The sequence below is a fragment of the Yarrowia lipolytica genome, chromosome 1D (genome assembly GCF_001761485.1).
Source record: "Yarrowia lipolytica chromosome 1D, complete sequence".
Taxonomy (NCBI): domain Eukaryota; kingdom Fungi; phylum Ascomycota; class Dipodascomycetes; order Dipodascales; genus Yarrowia; species Yarrowia lipolytica.
The window spans coordinates 3,126,944-3,151,151 of NC_090773.1; the positions used below are offsets into that span (position 1 = coordinate 3,126,944).

At 50.7% G+C, this 24,208-nt stretch overlaps 7 protein-coding genes across 7 annotated transcripts; 3 read left to right on the forward strand and 4 right to left on the reverse strand.

The window, feature by feature from the left end:
* Positions 1–437: 437 nt before the first annotated feature.
* On the forward strand, positions 438–9,125 carry YALI1_D31274g (uncharacterized protein; the record flags this gene model as incomplete). The annotated part of the gene is made up of 3 exons (XM_503214.2): positions 438–440; positions 1,269–1,433; positions 2,076–9,125. 3 exons carry the CDS (start codon positions 438–440, stop codon positions 9,123–9,125), a joined length of 7,218 nt encoding a protein of 2,405 aa, XP_503214.2.
* Positions 9,126–10,003: 878 nt separating this feature from the next.
* YALI1_D31371g (uncharacterized protein) lies at positions 10,004–10,247 on the reverse strand (the record flags this gene model as incomplete). The annotated part of the gene is made up of 2 exons (XM_068282840.1): positions 10,004–10,152; positions 10,196–10,247. 2 exons carry the CDS (start codon positions 10,245–10,247, stop codon positions 10,004–10,006), a joined length of 201 nt encoding a protein of 66 aa, XP_068138941.1.
* An 87-nt stretch (positions 10,248–10,334) lies between these two features.
* YALI1_D31376g (uncharacterized protein) lies at positions 10,335–10,781 on the reverse strand (the record flags this gene model as incomplete). The annotated part of the gene is made up of 2 exons (XM_068282841.1): positions 10,335–10,601; positions 10,662–10,781. The coding sequence occupies 2 exons, from the start codon at positions 10,779–10,781 to the stop codon at positions 10,335–10,337; spliced, it is 387 nt and encodes a 128-aa protein (XP_068138942.1).
* A 195-nt stretch (positions 10,782–10,976) lies between these two features.
* YALI1_D31387g (uncharacterized protein) lies at positions 10,977–11,771 on the reverse strand (the record flags this gene model as incomplete). The annotated part of the gene is made up of 1 exon (XM_503215.3): positions 10,977–11,771. The coding sequence occupies one exon, from the start codon at positions 11,769–11,771 to the stop codon at positions 10,977–10,979; it is 795 nt and encodes a 264-aa protein (XP_503215.3).
* A 1,444-nt stretch (positions 11,772–13,215) lies between these two features.
* Positions 13,216–15,879, forward strand: YALI1_D31402g (uncharacterized protein; the record flags this gene model as incomplete). Its single annotated transcript, XM_503216.3, has 1 exon — positions 13,216–15,879. The coding sequence occupies one exon, from the start codon at positions 13,216–13,218 to the stop codon at positions 15,877–15,879; it is 2,664 nt and encodes an 887-aa protein (XP_503216.3).
* Positions 15,880–19,248: 3,369 nt separating this feature from the next.
* Positions 19,249–21,183, reverse strand: YALI1_D31482g (uncharacterized protein; the record flags this gene model as incomplete). Its single annotated transcript, XM_503217.3, has 1 exon — positions 19,249–21,183. The coding sequence occupies one exon, from the start codon at positions 21,181–21,183 to the stop codon at positions 19,249–19,251; it is 1,935 nt and encodes a 644-aa protein (XP_503217.2).
* Positions 21,184–21,983: 800 nt separating this feature from the next.
* YALI1_D31490g (uncharacterized protein) lies at positions 21,984–22,374 on the forward strand (the record flags this gene model as incomplete). Its single annotated transcript, XM_068282842.1, has 2 exons — positions 21,984–22,121; positions 22,165–22,374. 2 exons carry the CDS (start codon positions 21,984–21,986, stop codon positions 22,372–22,374), a joined length of 348 nt encoding a protein of 115 aa, XP_068138943.1.
* Positions 22,375–24,208: the final 1,834 nt, after the last annotated feature.

The window sequence follows — 24,208 nt, forward strand, 5'->3', positions numbered from 1 at the left end:
TTAGTATGAAATAAATAAATAGAATGGATGTTTTATCCGCTCTATATTCTTTTCTTCTCTCTGTGGCATTTTTTTGAGGCTCCACGTTCCATTTTGCGCATTATATACGATACTTGTACAACGATATTAAGGAGGGGTTCATGATGTTTGGGAGAAGGAGAATCGGCGATTTGGACAGGAAAAACAACAAAATCCGAGAAAAATAAAAAAAACCGAGAAAAAAAATACAAAATAACAACAGACATCCTTGTGATCACGTGACCGAGACCAGCCCGATGCCGCTCTTCTTTTAGCGCTCCAGTTCGGGCCCGGCTACAACGCCTGGTGGATTTTTTTCGCGCCAAAATAAAGTTCTCCCACCACATTCACCTCCTCGCATAACTGGCGACTCCTGCAGACTTGGCCAGCTAATTACACCACGACGAAGCGATATTGGGATGGTGAGTAGAGCAGGAGAGGGGGGAGAGAGATTATGAGGTCATGTGGAGGTCACATGGGCACGTCTGGGTCACGTGGGTGCCTACTGGTCACGTGGTCTACTCTGGGGAGAGGCTGGGGGCGGCAAGAGCACCAGTCTGGCTGATTCAGCGGTGGGGGTAGGGAGGGTATGGGGTGGAATGAGATATTCAGATGTTTGTTTGGGGGATGCGGGCAGGGGTTGAGTCACGTGACCAGCGGTTGGGTCACGTGGCCAACCGTCAAATCACACGACTGATTGTGATCTCCTTCTCCTCACCATCCCGTTAGCATTGCTGGTCACACCAGTTGGGGTGAGACTAGATTGAGGCCACTGTGGCCAATTTGGGTTGCGAGATTCTTTCAGAGGGCGTTTTGCGACATTGTTAGTGTCAGAGGTTATTTGGAGGTTGTATCCAGCGTGTTTCTGACGTCTTGCGGCCCCACCAAGTTCCACCGATGCAGTCCCAGTCCTGGTGTCACTCAGATCGAGCAATTGACATATCTTCATCGAGACAGTGATAGATAGATTACGGCACTTGAAGAACGCGGGATGACGTGGTCTCATTCACATCAACTCTGTCGTAGTCATAGTCGGGGCATTTCAGTGGCAGCCCATTCTAGTCTCATCTGCGTCATGTCACCTGTGCAACCATCACTGACGTGAGATTGTTTGCTATTGCTACTTGTCAGACTACTTTCCGCGCTACTTGTCAGACTATTTGTCTGGCGGGTCACGGTCTCTTTAAAAAATCTCCGCACTACCGCTCCACCGACCACCGCACCACCACTTCCACACACTGCTAACCCAGAACGAAATCACAATCCCAGACCTTTCGTCGCCGGCCCAAATAGCCATTCCCACGTCACTGGACACTCCACCGGTACGTGTGGACCGACCTGTGGAGGAAAAGAAGGAGAAGAAAGACGACTCGAAAACGCCGAGTGAATATGCCTTGCATATTTTGTTTACACAGGTGAGTATGGAAACGCCCAAGTACGGTTAAAGGTCCGAGTGGACCCAATGAGCTGGCAATGAATGACCTGTGCTATGAATGAGCTGATACTCAGAAGCAACCACACGAGCGACAAAGAACAGTAAAATGGGGACAGTCAGGAGTCGAATCGATACTACTGTTCCACTGAGATGTCTCTGCTGACACGTGACCCTTCAGTAATGGCCATGCTTTTCTCGAGATGGCGCAGTCCGACACACTGTAGAGGTCTACGACTGTCGTGTCCTTTTGGCGCTCTTTGGCGCCTTTGGACTCTGGTAGAGGCGTGAGTGAATCTCGCAGATATCACGATGCACCTCCAAAGTCTGCTGGTAGGGCCATCTCAGGTTATGTGACTCGTCGCTAAGCTACGTCAAGACCAAAGTCATGTTCTACAGATTCGTCTGGTCACAAGGAGCCCGAGATACAGTCGTTCACATGACTAAGTAATGGTTAAAATCATGGTCAACACTCTGGTCAGGCTCTGAGAATGCAAGAACACGTTCACGTGCTGTTCGCTGTTCTCCAGATCCACTCATGACTTGTTTTGTGCCTCGTCAGGCTCTGATCAATTGTGTACGTGGCTACGTCACGGTCTGACTCCTCTCTACTTCGCTAACCCAGTTTGTCCGTTACGCAGAACGCAAACTCAACCTCTGCATCTCCACCCCCGACTCCGACCCCAACATCACCGACATTCTCGGCGAGGGCGCGGACCCCGCATTCGATAAGATCATCGTCTCTCTCGGCTACATTGCACGCCGGGAGCCGAAACCGGTGATCGACAGCGTCATGTTCTGGCGCAAGTCCAAGTCCGAGGTTGCCGTCAACTCGGCCGCCGCCGCTCATACTGCCGCGGCCTCCGCATCTGCCGTGACCGGCCATTCTCGACAAAACTCGCGTGCCAGCGACATGGGCAGCGGCGGATTTGGCAGTGCCCAGCTCCAGGAGCACGCCAGCAGCGCCAGAGAGGCAGCTCTGGTCGCAGACAAAAAGTCGCTCATCAGTATCTACATTCTCTGCCGAGTTTTAATTGAGGTGGTCAAACAGACAGACACGGACTCGTTGGGTGAGGATCTGCGTGATAAGCTGGAGGAAATTGTCTTCAAACAGCTGCGAACGACGGACCCGGCGGTGCTGGCTACCAGCCACGTGCGCCACGCCAACTGGAACCTGTTTGCGCAGCTTTTGGGCCAGATGAGCAACACCAACTTTGTTTCGGTTACGGACCGTTTCCTCGGCGATCTGGGTCGGGCCGGCGAGCCAACCTCCAAGGAGAAAGAGACCCAGCTGGAGCTCGTGATTCAAGGAATGTGCCATTTGCAACTGAAAATATACCCCATGGACCAGCTGGACGAGTCTGCGGACTTTCTGCAGTCTCTGGGACAGTTTTTCCTGCGCTCTCATCTGCCCAGAATTAAATACGCATACATGGACGTTTTCAACAAGCTCTTGTTGCCGGTGGTGTCTGTGGGTACTGTGGAACTTAACCATCCGGTGTGGGTGCAGGCCATTTCCGAAATCTACCCCAGAGTCATTGCCAGCATTCCAAAAACGTCCAAGCAAGGCTCTGGAGGCCCGGCCATTGTGGCGGCAACGACTCTTTTGACTGTGTCTCCTCAGGAATACTTTGCGCAGAATTGGTCAGCACTACTCGATGTCATCATATCACGGTTCAAGGAGAAGCAGTCGCGAGGCCATATGGCCGTTTGTCTAGCAAGATTATTGTGGGTCTATGTTTTCCGATGCTCCGAGTCGTTGAACCATACAACCAAACGTCTGGAGGGAATCACACGACAAATGTTCCCTGCGGGGTCCAAAAAGGGATGGGCGTCGCTAGACCCGTCGATACTACACCCCACAATCCAGGTTTTGCGGTTCATGGGCTTCTCCAACCCCTCCTACACCATTGACCAGATTTTGTACCAGCTCATGCATACCCAGTTGCTGGAGGGATCGGCCAGTGTGGGGCTAGAGAGCCTGTCTCCCGAGCGACTTATTATTGGCATGAAGGCGTACATGTACATGTTGCATGACTATGAGCAGGACCAGAAGCCGACGTTTTTGACCGACGATGCTCTCAACGAGGTTGTACGGTCGCATTCCTATGTCGAGGGCCCCTTCCACCGCCAGAAGACCAAGCTGCTGGAGGAATTTCATGACACCTTTTCTCAAATTCTCGGTAAGCTGTTTTATCTGTGCGACACGTATTTCTCCACTAACAAGGACGAAGAAGTCAAGAGAAGCTACCAATTGCCCAGTGCTAAGACGCCGATTGCAGTTTCGTTCCATTTTGGCGCCAACGACAGCACCACTCTCAATCGCGGGGCGTTTCTGGACCTGCTCTGTTACACCATTGAGTGCATTCCGTGGTGTCCCCCGTCCAACCTAAAGTTTTCAAAGCTGCTGGAAATGCTTTGCCGAAACACTTTGTCGGTGGCGCCGGTGAGCCAGGCGGCCAGCAACGCCCTTAAAAAATTTGTCGTTGCCGGAAAGGAAGGCAAATCAGTCATTGAGGTGTTTGCCAAGTTTATGTTTTCTTTCGAACAGCAAAATTTCTGCAGCACCGAATTCCCGGCTACCGCCACGGACCGGTTCGAGTCTCTGCTCAAGCTGTACGTGACTCTGTTGGAGCTGTGGCTCGACACCATCAAGTCCAAGAACGACGACTCGGTGGACTTCAACTCGGTCTGGGCCGTGGTGGAAGAGGTAGAGAGCAACGGGCTGTTTTTCCTGTGTTCTCAGAACCGCAATGTGCGCCATTTGGCCCTCAAGATTCTGCGGCTGACCGTGTCGTTTGACGAGGTGTTGTCGGGTGTGTCTGGATCACGTGTCATTTCGCTGCTAGACTCCACCTCCGGCAACGACCTTCTCAGCCAAGCCAACCCGGCGATTGAGCTCAACACCCCTGAAAAGACCCGGCTCAGCAAGCTGACCAGCAAAAACAAGGCATCGCTGGCCCAACTGTCCGACTCGGACTACGGAGTCGACACGTCCATCTGGCTCAAGGTCTTCCCCTGCTTCATGCAGCAATGCTTTGTGGCCTATCCCATGCCCGTGGCGCTGTTCAGAAACATTGTCTGCCTGCGCCTAGTGCAGATGCACGACGCCGTGGTCTCGTTTGCCGAGCAGCAGACGGCGGGACCCCATTCCTTCAGTCTGCGACACCCAATGCGAAACCAGGCGGAAATGCTCATTGAGCAGTGGCAGATCTACCTCATCGTGGCCTGCTGCACGTTGACGTTGACCGACGACAAGACCAATGACCAGGCGGGAGTGCCTACTTCTGCTTCTCACAACCGCAAGAGATCAGTGCCCCGGATTCCAGCGTCACAACAAAAGATTACGTCTGCCAAGTCCGTTTTCCGAATGGTAATCCCCCTCATGACCGTGGACCACCCGTTGATTCGTGACTCGATCATCGCCGGGCTCTCCTGTATCAACGTGAACATCTACGCGTCGCTTTTGGAGTGCCTGCAAGCCTGTGTGGGAAACTGGAAGGAAGAGCGACGACGTTTGCGTCAGATGAGCCACCATCGGCGAACCAGTTCCGAGGTGAGTAATCCGGACACGCTGATTATCGAGGTGACTCGAATTCTGAGGCTGACGGCGCATTTCATCCAAAACGATGAGATTCTCAAGGACGAGTGGATTCTTGAATTTCTGTCGTCGTACATCAAGGACATGAAGGCGTTTTTGTCGCTACCCGAGGTCCAGGTGGAATGGGACTATCAGCGTCTGAGGCGGTATTTCTGCGGGTTTCTGGAAACCGTCTATCTGGGCATCATCAAGACCCCGAACCCCGCCAGATGGCTGCCGTTTGAGGGCCGCATTTCGTGTTTCACCGTTATTGAAGAGTGGTGTGGACATGGCCAGCACTGGGCCTTGTCCAAGGACCGAGAAATGCAAATGAGGAGGGTGGTTTTGGGCCGGACCCGGGAGAGCAAAGACCAGTCTATGATTGTTGCTTCCATGGAGCTGGAGCGACGCAAACTCGAGCTGGCGGCGCTCTCGTGCATGGCTGTGCTTTGTTCGGGACCGGCGGTTCAAGCGGTGGAGAGCAACGGCGAGACCCGAGCGGTTCTGGCCTTCAACATCACCGGGCTGATGAAATGGATCGACGCCATTCTCTCGTCGCCCGGTGAACAGATGAAGAGAATCGGCACATTGGCACTGCGAAACCTGCTTGTGAATAACTCTGACCAGACCGCCATCACCGACGAGGCCGTGGCCCATTGTTTCCAGGACCACGAAGACCCCGTGCAGAACCACTGCTACTTTCACACCCTGGTGGACGTGATTCTCGGCGACGTGAATTACCCGGTCAAGATCCACCAGCTGCTGGTTTTGGCGCTCTTCAAGGTCGGAGACAGCGACCGAACCACCCGCTGTTTGGCCATCAAACTGCTCACCTTTTTGGAGCGCCAGTATTTTGCCACCTCGGTTGTGCGCGAGTTCCAAATCTCCGTGTGCGACACGACTCAGGCGGTCTACAAAAAGGCACTGTTCGACCTGTCCACTCGGTACGCCCAGGACCACGCCAACAAGGCGTACTACGTCTTTTCCGAGCTCACCCGGTACTTTCACAACGTGTCACCTTCTTCTCGAAGAGACATTTTGGCGGCGGTTCTGCCGTGGGTCCAGGCTCTGGAACTCAAGCTCGATTCCAGCAACATTCTGTGCCCATCGAGTTATATGGTGGTGGTCAATCTGCTGGAAATCACGGCGCGGTTCTCTCAGGTGATTCCCCACGAGGTCCAGGCTCTGTGGATCGCGCTGGGCAACTCCAGCCAACATGCCGGCAACGTGGATCTCATTCTCGACTTTGTCATGAAGGAGTCCATTCGCCGACGAGACCCCATGTTTGTCGAGTGCTGCAGACAGATTGTGGTGTATTTGAGCATGACCACGGCGTCGGGCCAGACGAAAATTTGGGACACTCTGTTTTCTCACCTTTCTCCCCGCTCTATGATCCCTCAGTACCCCCATGAAGACCCGCCTTACGAGATTGACGATGGTCTGTATGTGGCTGATCTGTTGCAGGTGTTTCCGAGACCGTCCAAGGAGTCTGGGTTCTCCCACGGGCAGTTGGCGCTCATTTTCCTGGTCGATCTGATCACATGCCGGTCGGAAAAGCTCCAGACCGCCATTCCGCTGCTGTTGCAGGTGTGTTTTGTCCTGCTTGACCATTACCACACCCTGGTGCACGTGCAGTCGCGTGAGATGCTGGTACACGTGATCCAGGCGTTTGTGGAGTCGTCCCCCGAAGAGGAGCAGCTTGTGGAGCTGTTGCAGAGCGACTCGACGCTGTGGGCCTACGACGACATGAACAGCGACAAAAATGGAGCCAAGACCCCCATCAAGATGAAGGAGCTGATCCGGCAGCTTGTGGAGCTGTTGTCAACTGTCTGTCCGGGTCTACAGTCCGAATGGGCCCGCCTCTCGCTCAGCTGGGCCACAACATGTCCCGTTCGTCACGTGGCTTGCCGGTCGTTCCAGCTGTTTCGAACTCTGGTCACCGATCTCGACCAGACCATGCTTGGCGATATGTTGGCGCGGCTGTCCAACACGGTGTCCGATGAGCTGCCCGACATCCAGGGCTTCTCCATGCAGATTCTCATGACGCTGCACTCTCTGACCGAGCGTCTGGATGTGACGCAGCTGGAAACGTCGCCCCAGCTTTTTTGGGCCACGGTGGCGTGTCTGAGCACCGTCCATGAGGCGGAGTTCAACGAGTGCTTGGCTGTGTTGCAAAAGTATCTGCTTGTGGTGGACATTTCTCGCCCCGAGGTCCAGCAGAGAATCATCGCCGCGTTCCCTCCGGGCTGGCGAGTGGCTTCAGACGAGCTTTCCGAGCAGGGCAAGTACGCTGGAGTCGGGCTGAAGCGGTTTGAGGCGGTGGAAGATGGCGCCGTGGGTGTGGAGCGGTTTGAGGGGCTTCAAAGGACCATTTTGGTGGGTCTTAAGAGCTGCAACTCGTACCAGCTGTCGCTTGACGTGCTGAATCTCCTCAACAAGGTGCCGGACTCGATTCTGGTGGGATCAGGCACCACCCGGCTGCTGTTTGGACTGTTGAGCAACCTGCCGTCGTTTTTGCACGCTCTCGACGATTCGGAGGGACCCATCTCCGAAGACATTGTCAGTGCCGCGTCGCAGCTGCAGATCATGGCCGGTGACGCTCCCGAACACGCTGGGTTGGTGCGGATTCTCGACTCGCTGTGCAAGAAAAAGTTCCGCACCAAACTCGACTTTCTGCGTCAATCGGTGCAGATCATCTCCAACAACTTTTTCCCGTCGGAAGAGGCCCACGCCCTGGTCTTCTTGCTGGGTCTTCTCGGCAACAAGACCGACTGGATCCGACGAGAGACGCTGGACCTGCTTCGGCTCATGTTGCCTTTGGTGAACATGACCAGACCGGAGTTTACCGGCATTGGCGCGGATCTGATCAGTCCCTTGCTGCGACTGCTCCAGACGGACTACGCCGAAGCCGCTCTTTCGGTTCTCGACGAAGCCGTGTGCATTTCAGGGTCGCAAATGGACAAGCACGTGCTGCGCATGTCTCTGGGCAACAGATCCATGCGCAAGGAGTACGAACGGTATATTACTCTGTTTGGAATTCCCGACGAAAGCGGCTGGGCCATTCCCTGGCCGACATTGAGCCACACTCTGACCCGCCACAATGTGAACGCTGTGTTCAACACGTGCCAGGTTACCAACTCGTCCTTATCGTCGGTGCCGTCGTCGCCGGCCGAGGAGTTCAAGTTCCACCAGGAAGACAACTTTTACGAGGAGGACAACATGTCGCTGAGCCGCATGGACTCCGTGTCGGTGCAGGAGGAGCCCGACGGAAGCCTCAGCAACATGTGGCAGGCGCTGGACAATCTGGACTCATTTTTCCAGAAGACTAGCATCCAGCAGGACGGCGGCGGCGGCTCGCGGTCTCGGGCTGGCCACATGCACAACCATTCTGTGTCGGCCACCTCGGAAATGACCGACACCACCGACCACGACTACGTGCCCCAGCTCTACGACAAGAAGGTGTCCATCATTCTGAACCGGTCGCTGCAGAGAACCGCGTCCAGCACCTCGTTCAAAACCACACTGGCAGACTCCTTTGCCAACACCCAGCAGAGCTACGGGCCCACGGGCTCGGCCACGACTGCCGGTGCCGGCTCGTCGGGCTTGTCTCCAGCGCCCTCTCCGGGCTTGTCTCGACACGCCAAGCAATCGACTTTGGGCGGGTCTTCGGACTTTGGCGGCTTCCAGCTTGTCGACGAGCCGTCTCCCGGCCACACGCCGCACTCTGGCCACCCAGGCTCGGGTCACGTGCCTCTGCACACCCGCAATCTTTCGTATGATCAGGGCGGCGAGGTGCTGTCGCAGAATCTGTCGCCGGCGGTCTCTTTCAAGTCGCGGAAGGCGTCCACCTCCAACGAGTCGAGTTTCCGGCTCGAGAGTCTTCTTCGGGGCGCCAGTCTGGGCAAAAAGAGCACCAAGATGAAAACCAAGGAGTCTGCGAGCCACAAGAAGAAGCCGTCGGTGGCGGAAACGCCCAAGAAGGAGAGCAGCAAATGGGGTCCGTTTTCGCCCGCCAGCAGCTCCAGTCCGCAGCAGCGACCCTTCCGGCCTCAGCGTGAGGACGCCAGTAGTTTTCAGTTTCCTCCTCCGAACTGATCTGGAGATAGATAATATTGCATATCATGATGACGTGACTGTAGCTAGTGATATTCCCTGGATATTGTACTATGACGACGACGAAACAGTTGCCTAGACGAATAGGCAAAGATCAATGATGCTAAATAGTAATTTTTTAGTGATTATAGTGTTGCAATAGTTTTCTGCAAATAGAAGAATCTGCTTAATAATCAGATTTCAGTTATCTTTGAAAATATATGGCGGGAATTTGTCCACGGGCGCGTTTAATAGTGTGGACCACATGGAATTGATTAGCTAGTTACAGTGCAGTAACGAATTTTTTTTGATTTTTCTTATGTTTTTTTTTTATGTTTTTTTATGTTTTTCTATGTTTTTTTTTTAATTTTTTTTTGTTTCTTTTATTTTTTTATAATTCTCTTTATTATTTATTTTTCCCTCTTCCATCACTCGGGTTCAGCAAACTTTTCACACGCAGCTTAGTTGAGGTTGGTTGAGAGTTAGTTGAAGAAGGAGTTGTGCTGGGGGTACCTATTTCAGAGATCCGGATATGCAATTACATCGAAATGGAGATTAATATATAGCCAGAGCCAACGTTCCTAACAAATACTTACAAAAATCCACCCCTTGTAATACGATTATTTCGAGATATCGACGATTATTTTTTAATGTTCAATTAGAATTTGTTCGGATTTCGTTTAAACTTACTTAGTATTCAAGCCATAAGGGAACTATTTTGGACTCTGTTAACAACTCAAATGCTGCGGGCAGAATAGCGAGCCGTAGCTCATTTACGGGGTCACGTGAGCGTACGAGATACAATCAAAACTGGGGTTTACATTGTTTGTGACTCCAGTAACCCGTCCTTTATTCTCAACTAATTAGTTGGATAACTCCCTTTATTCCCAACTAATTAGATGGTCAGTAAGACATCTGAATGCAATGAGAGAGATAGACACGTTATTTGATGATAAATTGATGCGTGACACCAACGGAAAGGAGTCCAATGAGATCCTGTCGATAGGACCGTAACCCGCGGAGTTGAGGTCTGAGTGAGTCAATGACCCCAGACTAACTTGGCCTGTGCTGACTCTGTAGAGACAGGATATGTATCATTGTACTCGTTGCGATCCAGGCTTTCATATGAGTCTAGTTTCGTCTAGTTTCAGCTTGAATGGGCGAATATTTGGGGCTGTGAATACCGGATATGAATGAGCATTAACTCACGATCTAGAGTGACTGATATTGGACTTGTCCTACTGAAATCGATATCATTGGAATGGTGTAAACGGTAAAAATCAAACAGCCAAGTTCCTGTTTCTCTAGTCCAAGGACGCTGGTGTTATTGCCCGTATCATCGTCCAGCAAATCATCAACAAGCCTACCAAAGCTGTAGAGTGGAAAGGACTGGTTGGAATAACCCGAACAGTATGCAGAGAAACGGCGGAACAATCTACAGACATTCAAAGTGAGGCCCCCCAACAAGTTCGCTCCAAGCTCTCCGAAACCACTTCCAAAGAAATAGGATCAATGTCGGGCACCCCAAGGTTAGGTCACCCCAATGTCGATCACCTCAACTAGTATAGTTGACATTTTGTTAAACATGAAAATCACCAAAACAGTCGGCAATGTCTCAATGGTGGTGATCAAGTGACCAAACAAACAAACGCGCAGCATCACTGCTGTGTCTAAGTAACCACAGAAATGCCTGGTATCATTGAGTCAAAGCCAACATTTCCAAAATCGTCCACAAATGTATAAATTACTAACCCGAGATTTCAGAGATTGGTAATCACGTGGACACGCGCGACACACAACGGTTGAGATCACATGACTGCATCCACGATGAGCCCCCCCCCCCCCTCCCCTCCACTAATATCCCATCCGCCTGGATAACTCTCCAAAAAGCGAAAAACCCTCGGGCATGGGAGACGACTCCTTGGTAGAACTGGCGACCGAAGACTCGCGCTCATGACGGTCAGCCCGATCATCACGAGACACCTCCACACTATCGCGTTTAGTGATTTCGCGCTCAATTCGCTTTTTGGTTGCCATAATGGCCCGCACTCGGCTATTGTATCCGCCAGTGCCCTTCCACACCTGGGCGAGCTGGAGGGCCTCGTCGACAAGATTAAGAGCCTGGTCATAGTCCCCAGAGGCTATGAGTTGGTCGATTTTCGTGTCGAGATGCGATTGGTCGAATTCCTTTGCCTTTCGGAGCATGATGATCACAGTTTCCATTTTCCGCCGCGCAGAATCGTACCGTTGAAGCTGCTCGGTGATATCCGAGGAACCCGCACCGGCGTCAGGATTCTTGTCACGAGACTCCGGGTCTGTTCCGGACTCCGGGTCTGTTTGCTTCTCCGTTTTTTCATCAACGTTCATGGACTCCACCCTGTCTCTCAGAGAGTCCAGATCGCCCGTGAGCAGTTCAATCTGGTATCGGATCTTGTTTTGGCTCTGGGTAAGTTTAGTCAGCAGTCCATCGAGCGTCCACGTGAGGTCCTGGCTGTGGTAGTCCAGTTGTGACAAGAGTTGAGATGCACTTGACTGCAGCTGTTGGATGTTTTTCTCTTCGCATTTCGGCAGCGACTGGTCCAGGTAGCTGTGAGACACGAGGTCGTCGTTTGAGAACTGTTCCAGAACCTGCTGGCGAGTCAGGGTCATTTTTTTTCGTGGTTGTGAGATGCAAAGTACTGTCGTGACAAAGTGGTGATGTGTTGTGGAGGTTTGGTGTGACGATGTAAAAGTTTAAATGGGACAGAGGGGCGGTTGATCGGGGACATGGCGGCACAATGAGACTCAAAAAAAGGATATGTGGTTGCCTCTGAAAAGGGATTGTGTCGATTGCAAGTTTTTGGACACAAATCGGAGCAGTTTTGGAGGAGTTGGAGAGTGCAGTTTTCATGGTATTATGTTGAGTATAGCCCCAACTAAAGTAGGTTGTATAGTTGGAAGATGGTTAAAGGTGTCGATGCGCATGGAGGCTCGCGCGTAGAGAGCTTCTGTAGGGATTTTAGGGCAAATTGATCATGTCACAGCAATGGAGGCATACATTAGATCTGCTCTGGGTTGTCTTTTCTTCAATATTTGTCACATTTGGACGCGTAAACCCCTGTAAGTGCAATACCGGAGATTCAAGTGAAGAGCAACGATAAGACAATACAATACCTCAATACTTCAATACCTCAATACCGCAATACCTCAATACCTCAATATCTCAATATCTCAATATCTCAATACCTCAATACCCCATACATCTCATGTCCAGTTACCCTTGATCTTCCCCCCAACTAAGTCCAACTAATCTCAATTAACTTCCCACTAAATCCAATTTAGCCCCAAGTAAACCCAACTACGTCGTATTCCGTCCATCATTAAACTCAATATCTGACCCTCTAAACGTGCCTGAAAACGCCTTCAAACGGCTTTCTAGCGAAAATAATATCATTCGGAAGCTCAAAAAGACGCCAGAAATCCCCACCAGGTCTCAGATTTCACTTTGGTCAAGCCCGCCTTATTTCGCCCCTCACCAAAAACCCGGCCAATCTCTCTCCACATCAACACCACCCACATTTCAACACCACCATTCAACTCGCCAGCCTCCGGCCATCAAAATGAATACCCCATCAGCCTACTTTGACCCTCGTTTAACCTCGATACACCCTTATTCTCCCCCCACCACCGCCAACCCCTGTTTCATAATAAACTCACCCGCCGAAAATACCCCCAAAAATGATAAACAACCCTCAAACCAATGCCCGACCGCCCCCAAAACCCGCCTCCTCTCCGGGTCACGTGATGACCCCCCCCCTCCTCTTCTCCTCTCCCGAGTCGGTAACCCCCGCAAAGCGTAACCCCGGCAACCCCGGACTAAAGACGGATTTCCAACACGACCGTAAATATTTAACCTTCAACTCTGCATCCACCCAAGCATATACTTATACACCCCGAATCCACTTTTCAACGTCACCAAAAGACGCCACAAGAAGCCCAAAGGACGATCTCATAACCTGTTAGTCAGAGGACGATCTCAACGTGCCCCATAATTCTCACTCATAACCTGCGCCAAACAACACCATTCCACCCACTCTCCCCCACCAGCTGACTCATGTCACAGCCTCCAAGGACACCTCTGCCGTCAGGAATCCCACTCAGACGAGGAAAAACAACGACGACACGTGACCGGCCCCAAAGCCACATTCGGACTCTTAGTCAGCAGAGCCTACCGTCGCTGTCACTGTCGCTGTCGCCGGCGTCGAGCCCCAACGTCAGCCCCCATGTCAGCCAACTCAAAAGAGCAGGGTCCGTGAAACAAGCGAGTCACGTGGCGCCAGGTTCGCCGAGTCACGTGATCCAGCAGCAAGGTTCGCCGAATCACGTGAGCCAACCGCACGTGAGCAAGCCACACGGTTCGCCGAGTCATGTCTTTGGTCACCACCACAACAATGTTCCAAATCCGGGTTCGCCGCTTACAGGGCCTGGTCCCGGTCACCTGAGCAGTCGCGTGTCTTCCGACGTGTCCGTTTCCCTGCCTGTGCCCGTGCCCGCGTCCGCCCTTCCCCCTACGCCCATATCTGTCCATGCAGTCATCCGAATCAAGCCATCGGTGGCCAAATCGGCCATCACCGAGTTCTCCAGCAACTCCATCACTGTCACGTGCGCCCCTCAAAAACGCACGTTTCTCTATGACCACGTGTTTGGGCCTCAAACTACCCAGTCGGAGATCTACGCCCACTTTTCAAAGTCCACAGATCAGTTTGTAGCCGGTTACAATGTCACCATCATGGCGTACGGCCAATCTGGCTCGGGCAAGAGTTACACCATGGGCACCGAAAGTGTGGATGTCGGTTCACGGTCGAGTTCCCGAATGTCCACACGTGACCTGGACGGCGGATTCGCGTCTGACCCAGTCAATCCCGACCCCGACCACGAGGGTCTAGTCCAGCGGGCCTCGGCAGACATCTTCGCAAAGCTCGAGGACAAGTTTGACAAGACAATGTCGGAACTGACGGTTTCCGTCAGTTATGTAGAGCTCTACAACGAACAGTTCTGCGACCTGCTGGACCCTAACCCAAAACCCCAGCCCATGGTGCGTGAGGACAGCGCCGGTAACGTGGCCATCTCCGGCGTGGCGCACGTGACTGTCTCCTCGCTCCCCGCGCTGCTTCATCTCCTGCGCTCGGGCTCCGAGCTCCGCCAAAAGGGGTCCACGGCGCTTAACTCTGAGTCGTCGCGCTCCCACGCCATTTTCACCATCACCCTGACCCAGAACGGCGCCTCCAGCAAGTTCAATTTTGTCGATTTGGCTGGCTCGGAGCGACTGAAGAATTCCGAGGCCAAGGGAGAAAGAGTCAAGGAGGGCATCGCCATTAACGGAGGTTTGGCGGCGTTGGGCAAGGTGATTAGTCAACTGTCGAGTGCCGCCCAAACTGCGGCAACAGCCACCAAACATATCTCGTACCGAGACTCGAAATTGACCCGCTTGTTGCAAGACTCGCTGGGGGGCAGAGCGGTGACATATCTCTTGTCCTGCATCACGTGTGACGACGCGTTTGTGTCGGAAACACTCTCCACGCTTAGTTACACCCAGCGAGCACGTGCCATCCAACTGGCTCCAGAGATTAGCCAGAATGAGGAGATGGAGTTTGACCAGATGAAGCGGGAGATGGAGTACTGGCGAGGGCGAACGAGAGAGCTGGAGCGCGAGCGCGAGCGAACACGTGACTTTTCACGCGACTTTTCCCATGAATCGCCCTCACGGCTGTCATCGCGGGACTCTCCTTCGCGCATGTCGTCCAGCAGAGACAGCCCCACGGGGTTTGTACGCGAGTCGCCGACACGGACGTCACGTGACCGGTCACGTGACTCGCTGCGCTCCTCGCGAATGTCTCCCACGCGCCACCACCGCCACCAGCGCGACTGGTCCCACGATTCTCTCAGGCATGCGGACTTTGATGTCATGTCACCTGACTCTACCTTTTCCCCACGGGGCTCGACGACGGACGTGTCGCGCACATCCCCCGACTCACGTGAGAATGGGTCCTCGCGGCTCAACAACACCACCGAAATGCACTCTGCGGTGGAGGATATGATCAAGCAGTACGATTTGCGGATTCTGGGGTTAGAAACCGCGCTGGTAGAAGAGCAGCGCGGGCACGCGGCGGAGCGGGAGAGTCACGTGATCGCGCAGCAGCGGATCGGGGAGCTGGAGTCGTTGCTGGAGCAGCGCGAGGACGAGATTCGTGAGTTGAAGGCCAGCCACAGGAGCGAGTCTCGCGCGACAGTGATGTCTGAGGATTCACGTGACGCGTCTACAGCGGGGAGTAGCTCACGTGCGCCCCTCGAGTCGCGCATCTCCGTGCTGGAGTCGCATCTTGACAACTCCCGGGTGCAGCACCGGCGGACTCTGGACGAGCTCAAGCGGCTGTCGTCGCACTACGAGGCAATGTCTCGTGATCTGGACCGGTCGCGGCGGGAGGTGGAGAAGGAGAAGCAGCTGCGGTATGACGTGATTGCTCAGATGAAACGCACGAGCGTGAGCGAGTCACGAGATGAGGCGACTGGCGTCGGCGGCGGCAGTATACGGTCTCGAACTGCGGCGTCGTTTACAAGCAGTTTATTTGCCAGTTTGCCGCGGGTAGCCGATAGTGCCGATGACGAGCGGGAGACCGGGTCATCTGTCAAGCTCTCCAATGGGAGCTCCGATTCGAAGAAGACGTCCATCTCGTCGGAGGTTTTGCCGAATGATTCGTCACTGCCGCATTTTCACTGAGCGGGAATGACCATACAGCAGTCATTCTCGCTGGAGTTTTAGCAGCTGTCTTTTGCTTTATTTGCTCGTATTATAGCCTGGGAAGGCATGTTGTTATCTATTAGCTAATTTATTCTATTTATTGGATTTTATATTTGAGTATTTTTAGGAAATAATCTTTCCCGCAGTTGCAACTAAAAAAATATCATAAATATATAATAATAGATAAAAATCAAATCAAAAATAAATAAAATAAAATAAATATGTAAAAATCAAATCAAATCAATTAATATATTGACGGTTTTTTTATATATTTTTCTAAATAATTTAGGTTCCTAAAAAAAGTAAATACGAAAGGCATTAATTAATTGGAACTTCACCTAAATCGGCTGACTAAATTGTTTGATGACATAATGTTCGTTCACAAAAATATTCCACACTGGGAAGTTCTAAAAAATGCCCATTATAAGTGAGACTAACCTGAAAGAAGGTCTATTGGTTAAACTGGCAAAACTAATTAGTGTTATATATATTTTTTTCTGCATAACACATTTATTACAGATGGTGTTCTGTCATAGGCACTGACATCATGTTCCGTAGAACCTGCTGGAAATTCGAGATACTGGGATTCGGATCAAGTTAAGACTTATAAATGGTATTATTAATGCGTCTTTTCGAAAGATTGCGACGCTATCTTGTGATTTGAACTATTCATTTGTGTCTGGATATGATCTGAATATTGTATGTACTATATTAGTTGAATGGGATTCGGAGTAATTGTCCAACAAGTTGAATACTGCTGTTATTCAGTCCGAAAAAAAGGGAAAGGGTTTTTCACGAAATGGAAAATCAAGGTGATGTATATTTCTTGGTCTCAAGGCTTGGGATGTGGTTTGTAATGGATTTTATGTCGCCTCAGAAGAACTTCATAATGAAAGTCTGATCATGAGACCAAAAAGAAAAATATAATCAAAGGGACTTGGGAGAGATATTTGAATTTTTTCATAATCCAACCTTCTTTTTCTTTGATTGATATTCATGGACTCTAGCTGTCTCCTTCTTGATGTTCAAGGACTTGTCTACTGCTCTTTTTCTGGGGTTTCTCCAGTTGTGAGTTGTGGTAGTCTAGGAGTAATATGGGTCAACAAAAAGTATGGTGAAGGTTCTACAAGTTGAAAAATGTATCCATCAGAATGCCATTTTCAAGTTTCCGCTTCAATTCCACCTTTTCTATGCCTTTCAGTCTCTCCTCAACGCTGTCTCAACGGCGTCATACAAAACAACTCCAATAGATCCACAATTGAATAACGTAGCCAATAATAGGTTTTCAACCAATAAAAGATATTCATAACTTGAAATTTTATTACTAATACTTCTTTCCCAATCATCATTCCATTTTAACGTCATTAATTCCACATGGGAAGGTCAGTATTGTACTGTGTCCTATGATTGAAAGAGGTGTCAGGGCGAACAATCACTGCCTGTTGTAGAGATTTCAGGAATACCAGAAATATTCATTATATAGCCATTAGGGTATCACCTCCTTTCTCAATCTGAAGTTCAATACTTCAATCGCACAATATTGAGGTGATGGGGATAAATATACGGTAATAGAGATTCTTCGTGGAGACCTATTTTTGATACCATGATCGAAGTCACCTTTACCAACATCGTAACGCAGCATGCACCACGACAATTAGACCAATTCATCGGGGTATTTAGTTGAAGTTTGGTCGTGATGATCCTGTCGTTTCCATCAACTAATGACCGATGCCATCTCACCGACTATCCATGGTTCTGGAGTGGTCACATGTTGATATTGGTTTAATAACCGACGCATACAGATGCGAATATACTTGACGACAGAAGCGGCAAATAATGTTTCGATCTGCTTCAGCTCTTTGTCTACTGCTCGTTTTGGGCTCGTTCTTGGCTCATTCTGGGCTCATTCTGGAGTTTTGGGTCGATTCTGGATGCTTTATGTTCGATCTGGCCCTATAAATCTGCTTTGGAACACTCAACTTTGCCTTTTGGCCTTTTTGTGTTCTTCCACCCATTCTCAACCTGCTAGTCCACTCGTAGTTGTTCAAGTAGTATCGCATTGATGTCAGTCAAACAAAAAATTGAAGATCACGATTCTAGAGAGATTACCGGCAGTATTCACCAGCCCCACCGTTGGATCACCCTTTTTCACTCATTCCTGCTGCTGGCGTTTCTGGTTGATTAGTAAATGGAGAGTCAATGCAGTTGATTGTGTGTTATCGCGTTGCCGTGAATCTCAACTGGTTTTTACCATGTCCACAACTCGCAGTCGACGAACCCTTCCAGGACTGCTTGGAATAATACATTTTCAATGACCACCTGGCTCGTGACCTCACGTGATCTGATATGTTTTTCCACAACTACACACTTTTGTACATCTCTCTCTTATCACTCACCCACCAACGTTACAGGAACCCATACTGCTAGCTTGTCAATTAAGTGATTCCTCGATTCGCAGCATTCCGTCGGAGGTTTTTAGTCACAAAAATCGTATCATTATGACCACACAAGTCGACTCTTTCTAATTATATGATTATTGATGCAGTCAGATTAAGTGGCTCCAAGATTGAATTGTTCTTTTATTTTTAATATTTATATATATAATATAATATATATATTATATTTTTGTCCAATGTTAGATGTTTCCAGATGTGAGGGTCTCCAGAATTCGCCCAGTTATGAAGAAATTAACGAGGCTCTTAAATAAAAACTTCTGATGGCAATTGTTGGTCACGTGACCATTTTTAATCACGTGATATTGTTGTTGAGCGGGTTGGGGCTCGTGAAACCGTCCGTCCGTTGATCAGATGTAGACCACAGTTGCGTCATTCTCTCCAAGGCCATCACTTTTTACTCGATCACACATCATCTGTGCATTTTTTCACTTGTCTTGCTTCTCATTCTGCAAGCCATGGTTCGCGACTCCCAGCAATATATAAACTCGAAATTCCCCTGATTTATCACTCCCAGGTTCCACGATTATGCAGCGGTTCACATGCTAATGCGGCTTAAATGCAGTCTACATGCAGGTGCATGTAAGCCGCATACAAAGGTACATATTATGGACAGTATATGCACGACCTGTATGTCCAACTATACCATACAAGACTACTCACTACGCCATTACCTGACAATAAATACATTCCTAACTAGAATCCGCCTGTCGCCACATGCTCGATACACGCACGTGACCAACATAAGGACTTTGCACCACTCCTGATGATGATCTCCTCATTAACTTCCGGTGACCATCTCTGAGGTGAGCTACAATCCACGTGCTCTGGTCTCTCCTGGATCCCTTTCCTCATGTGATGTTCTCACGTGACCTCTCTCACGCCGTCACCCCTTCTACTCAAACTCCTCGCGAATCCATTCCCAAACATCGGCCTTTTGCCTGATTGCCTCCATCTCCCCCTCATGAGCCTTACTCATCTTGTGGGTCTCGTGATACCTCTTGAGATACTCCGGTCGATAACAAGCGCCAAAAGTTGTGGGTTCACCGTTTTCCCTCACTGCCCGCTGGTCCACATTCTCCTCAATCTGTAACATTTCACACTGGTCCTGCTGAACCCACATTTTGATAAACTTGTTCCAGAAGTGGCCCTCGAACCGGGTGTTCACCAGCGGCGCCTTCTTGTACTCCTGGTTCAAAATGGACTCGAAATTGTTTGGAATGTAAGCCTCCTTGCCCTCAAACAGCGTCCGACGCAGCGGAGAAACGCTCTCCAACTCATACCGATGCCAGTTTTTGCAGTGGAACTTTTCCTGCTGCTCGGCATACGCCAAGGCGGTAATGTCAATGTACATGCCACTATCAACGTCGATAAACCGAGCATCAATGACATTCTTGCCGTTGCCTCGGAGGCGCTCGACGTAGGAGGGACCCACATCGACATAATACCGGCCGCCGGCTGACTCATCAATTACCAACGACTGATTATAGAGGCGGGCAAACCGGTCGAATTCGCGGATCGGCATCTGGACATCACCGTCGAAATCCCACGGCAGAGACTGGCCGTTCCAGTACCAGCCCAGCAACGTGCCATGCGCCAGCCACGTGATAATGCCCTCACGTGACGTGAAGTCGAGCCACGCACGCACCAATTTACGCAAGATGACTCGTTTCTCGTCAATGGTGTTTAACTCGCTGAAAAATCGCCAGTCGTAATGGACTCCGGCTGCTTTGGTGTCGCCCACAACCCACGCTTCGGAGAAATGCTTGCCGGACTTTTTGATGTGTTTCCAATGCTGACTAAGAAACTGCGAGTGCGCAACCTGCTCACGTGACGGGTCGTCTGAGTCAACGCTCTTCTTAGTCAGTCCCTTGTCAATCTCTTCGTGAATGTCCCAAGTGAACAGCTCGCGCGGCAGCTCGACATATTTCTGGCCACGTGACCAGCCGCTTCGCAGGTACGACTTGGCGGCCGCGTCCTTGTCTGCGTATTCCTGGAGCTCCTCCTCTGACTCAGCCGTCGGCACGAGAATGGTTCCGTTTTCGTCGTCGTCATACGAGTCTTCGTGCACGGGGTCAGCCTCGGAAAAGGCAATGTCACGCGCGGAGGCTCGTGCGGAGTCACGTGACTGGCCCTCGTTGGCTGACTCACCAGTCGCCTCCTCAGTCGCCTCCCGCTTAGCATTTTGGATTGACTTGGCGTCACGCGATCGGCTAAAGTCGCCCAACTCAGGCTCCCGAACCACCGGAACATGTGACTCTATCTCGACGGGCTCCTCCCGCTTGCCACGTGACTCTTTCTCGGTCAGATAAATCAACTGTTTCGGCTTGGGCATGGTCTGGTCCAAAAACACCTTTCCGACCCGGTTGAAAAACGCCTGGGGCTCCACCTGAGTCGGGGGTCCGGTGACCTGGAGCTTACTAAGGCATTGTTTGTTTTTGCCACACGAGCCGACCTCGATGGCTCTGAATAGACCCGTGACCTCGGTCAAGTCGACCCAGTCTTTCCACTCGAATGAGTAATCCGACGACGAGTCCAGAGCCTTCTTCTGGGCCCACTTGGGGTTGAATTCCTTTTCGTTTTCGGCAAACTTGATTTTCGTCAGTGGCACGTGACTGATGCGCACAGACGAGTTGCCGGCCATGGCTTTCGAGCGGGCACCGCCGCTGACTAAGCCCACGTCGGTCATGTAGGCGACCCGTGACTTGACTCCGTCGGGCAGCTTGTCGGTCAAGTTGAGTAAGCTGCCGAAAATCAGACAGGTTATGAGAATGACGACGAGCTTGCTCACAAGAGATGTGCGCAGCAGGCGAAACGGGTGCAGCACCATGCTCAGTGCTTTCGAGCGGTACGGCGACCGATGCGTTTGTTTTTCAATGTCCCTGAGTTAGTAAGAACGTGGGCACGATACATGACAGTGTCTGCGGCTGGGACTGACGACGTTATGTGGGTCCCAACATAGTCAATGTCTCTCGCGACATGGTCTCTGTGATCACAACATTGACAATGGAGTGTCCACCCTGACCAGGCCGTCCCACCACACGGCTCTGTCGCACGGCTCTGTCGCACCACCACAAGGCTCATGTCGCCCCATCACATTGGCCATCTTGTCACCACACTGACCATGTCGTCGCTGCCATGACACCAATACTCACATCTCGCCGTCTATCTGTTAGTGTTGCGGTATCTTCTTGCATCCGTCTCCTTGCCCCTCCGTCTATATATCCAGGAAAAAGGTTTGAAAGCGCAAAACGAAAAGTGGTCAAAATGAAAACACAAAGCGAAAAATCAAACCCTGTCTCCGATGGTGTGTTGTGGAACCGACCGTGCCTGAAAGAGTCCAATTATTACCAAGGCGGAGGTGATACGGAGAAAGAATAATATTAGGGCGATAGAAGAAAAAAAGATGAGTCCCTGAAGAAGACCTTATTACTAAGATCCACACACCACGTGATCGCGTATTACACAATCCAACCATCAGTTGCCCGACCCCGTCCTGCCAGAGAACCCACCCCCGCGATCACGTGACTCTCATCCCTGCAACTCCGCCCGCATTCCGAAACAGGGCTGAAACGCGCGCGGGGCAGTGTTTTGGACCGCTGCAAAACCTGCCCACGCGACGCAATCAGAATGCTGAAAATACCTCTGTCATCACGTGACCGCTACGATTCCAGCGCGCTGGTCCACGAGACCGCACGACCTCGACTCGGCGTGTTCCACCTCCTCCGCGCCACCGACGGACTCCACCGGGCAGCTGCATGTGGAGCTGTTGCCAAGCCGCCAAGCCCTGCAGCCAAGACCCACTCTAGAGCTTATATACCCTAAGCTTTCGACTGGTCGTGTGCATGGTAAAACCTTCAAACAAGTGGGGACAAAAAAGAGACGCAAACAGACTGACGTGCAAAAAGCGATACAAAAACAACCAGACCTAAATATAACAGAGTCCAGAGGGACCGGAGGCGAAAGGTCAAACTGTGAAATTTGCTCAAATCAAAACAAGTGTCTGGAATTCTCGACTTGATTTTGGCAATGTTTTGTTTCTTGCTACAACTTTAAAATAGCCCCTTGGAGATAAGGATGGTAGAAAAAGCGACTTTGACTAGTGACAGGATATCGCGGCGTGATGCTGGGCCCTGTGACTTGAATGGATTGGGGTGGATTCCGTGGAGTTCTGGTCACGTGAGTGCCACTACCGATACCAGTACCTGGTACCTCCGATCTTAGTGATGGCCATAAATGTACTTCTCCAGGAAAGAATCAAAGATGGCGATGTGGTCTGCTGCTTTTGGGGGTCGTTGTTTTAGCAACCTTGGAAAGGTCTCAGTTAGGCTTACGTGTTTGTGGCGTTTTCCGGCTCGTAACCTGTGTTTTGTGAGGTGGGTTTGGCGGAAACGGTTCTGGCGAAACGGGGCCAGTGCAGGGGTTATTCCAAAGAGGTTATGACTTGTCGGACAAGGTCGGATTTTACTACTTAGTTGACTAAAACTCCTCATAGTCCGACTCATAATCTGACCATTTTCCAGTTCTTTCTAGCACCACACATTACTAACACTATATTGTGTGGAAATTGCTGAATAATCACAATGGAGGTCCGGCATCTTGAATCTGGCGCCTTTCCTCGCTGTTTATCCACCTTTTTGTACCCCACACTGACTAATACCGGTCTAAAATCTGACTAATCGTTGTTAGTAACGAACTAACCTGGTCTTAGATCCATCATGAAGGGAGCTAGCCACACAAGCTAATCTCTGGATGATCACACGACGCCGGGAAAAGGCATCTCCGAGGAATTGATCACGTGCAGTATTAATAAGAATTTCAAAAATAGGTGTCGACTATACGAATACGAGGGTCAGCATCAACTCAGAGCTGGGGGAGAGCGAGGGAGGGTGTGTCAGGATTGGGTGGATGGTGAGCCGTCGTCACGTGTTATCGCGAACCCACGTGACTCAACTTATCACCTGACATGTCACGTGGCACGCCCCGACTCGTTCCCCCACCGCCTACTATATGGCTGCTTAACTATAAGTCTGAGTGTCGATCTGTCAAGGGTTAGATAAGCGCGCAATGGGGGGTGGGGGTTTGGAAATGGCAATCACGTGATAAAAGAACGGCCCACGCGACGTTGAGATTCCGGGCACGTGTAAGTCAAGTGATATCTGTCGTCGTCTCCGGCAACCGACGGGCATATCTTTACTTGACTCGATTCGACCGTTTTCAACGGTGTTCTGATCGACGGTCCAGTAGATGATCGCTGAGCTGAAATGAAACCGCGCCGATCTTTTGGGGTCAGATTCAGAGTTTCCTGTATGTCTTATGAGTCGGTAGAACTTGGGTGTGTAGAATCATGATGAGAGGAGAAAACATCAATCTGTGAAACCATGGAGAGAGTTAAAGAGAGTAGCTATAGGATACATACTTATATTATATGAATAACGAGTGCTGAAGTCCCTTCCAGTTCACCCAACTTGAAAACCCGCTGTCACGTGTTACCATGCCGAGTTTCCGATTCTGGGATAATCCAAACGACATTTGTGACTCGTAACACTTCAAAATGACACCAAATACGTCTGTCTTTCCGTCATTTATCTATTCCCAACCATTTCCCAAGTAACTACTTACTAGATTTTTTAACAAAAAAAATAATAAGACAGTGCATCTTATTCACGCACATCCCTTCTTGCTGCAACCGCATTGTCTCACCCCTGGAACTGGCATAATTACTCCGAGTATATTATAGATGTATAATCTCCATCTCCATTGTTTGTTTGGTCGTGTGAGCAATATAATAGGGTTAGGGTTAGGGTTCGTTTATATGCTCGCGTGCGCACTCTAACTTAAAATTGAAGATGAAC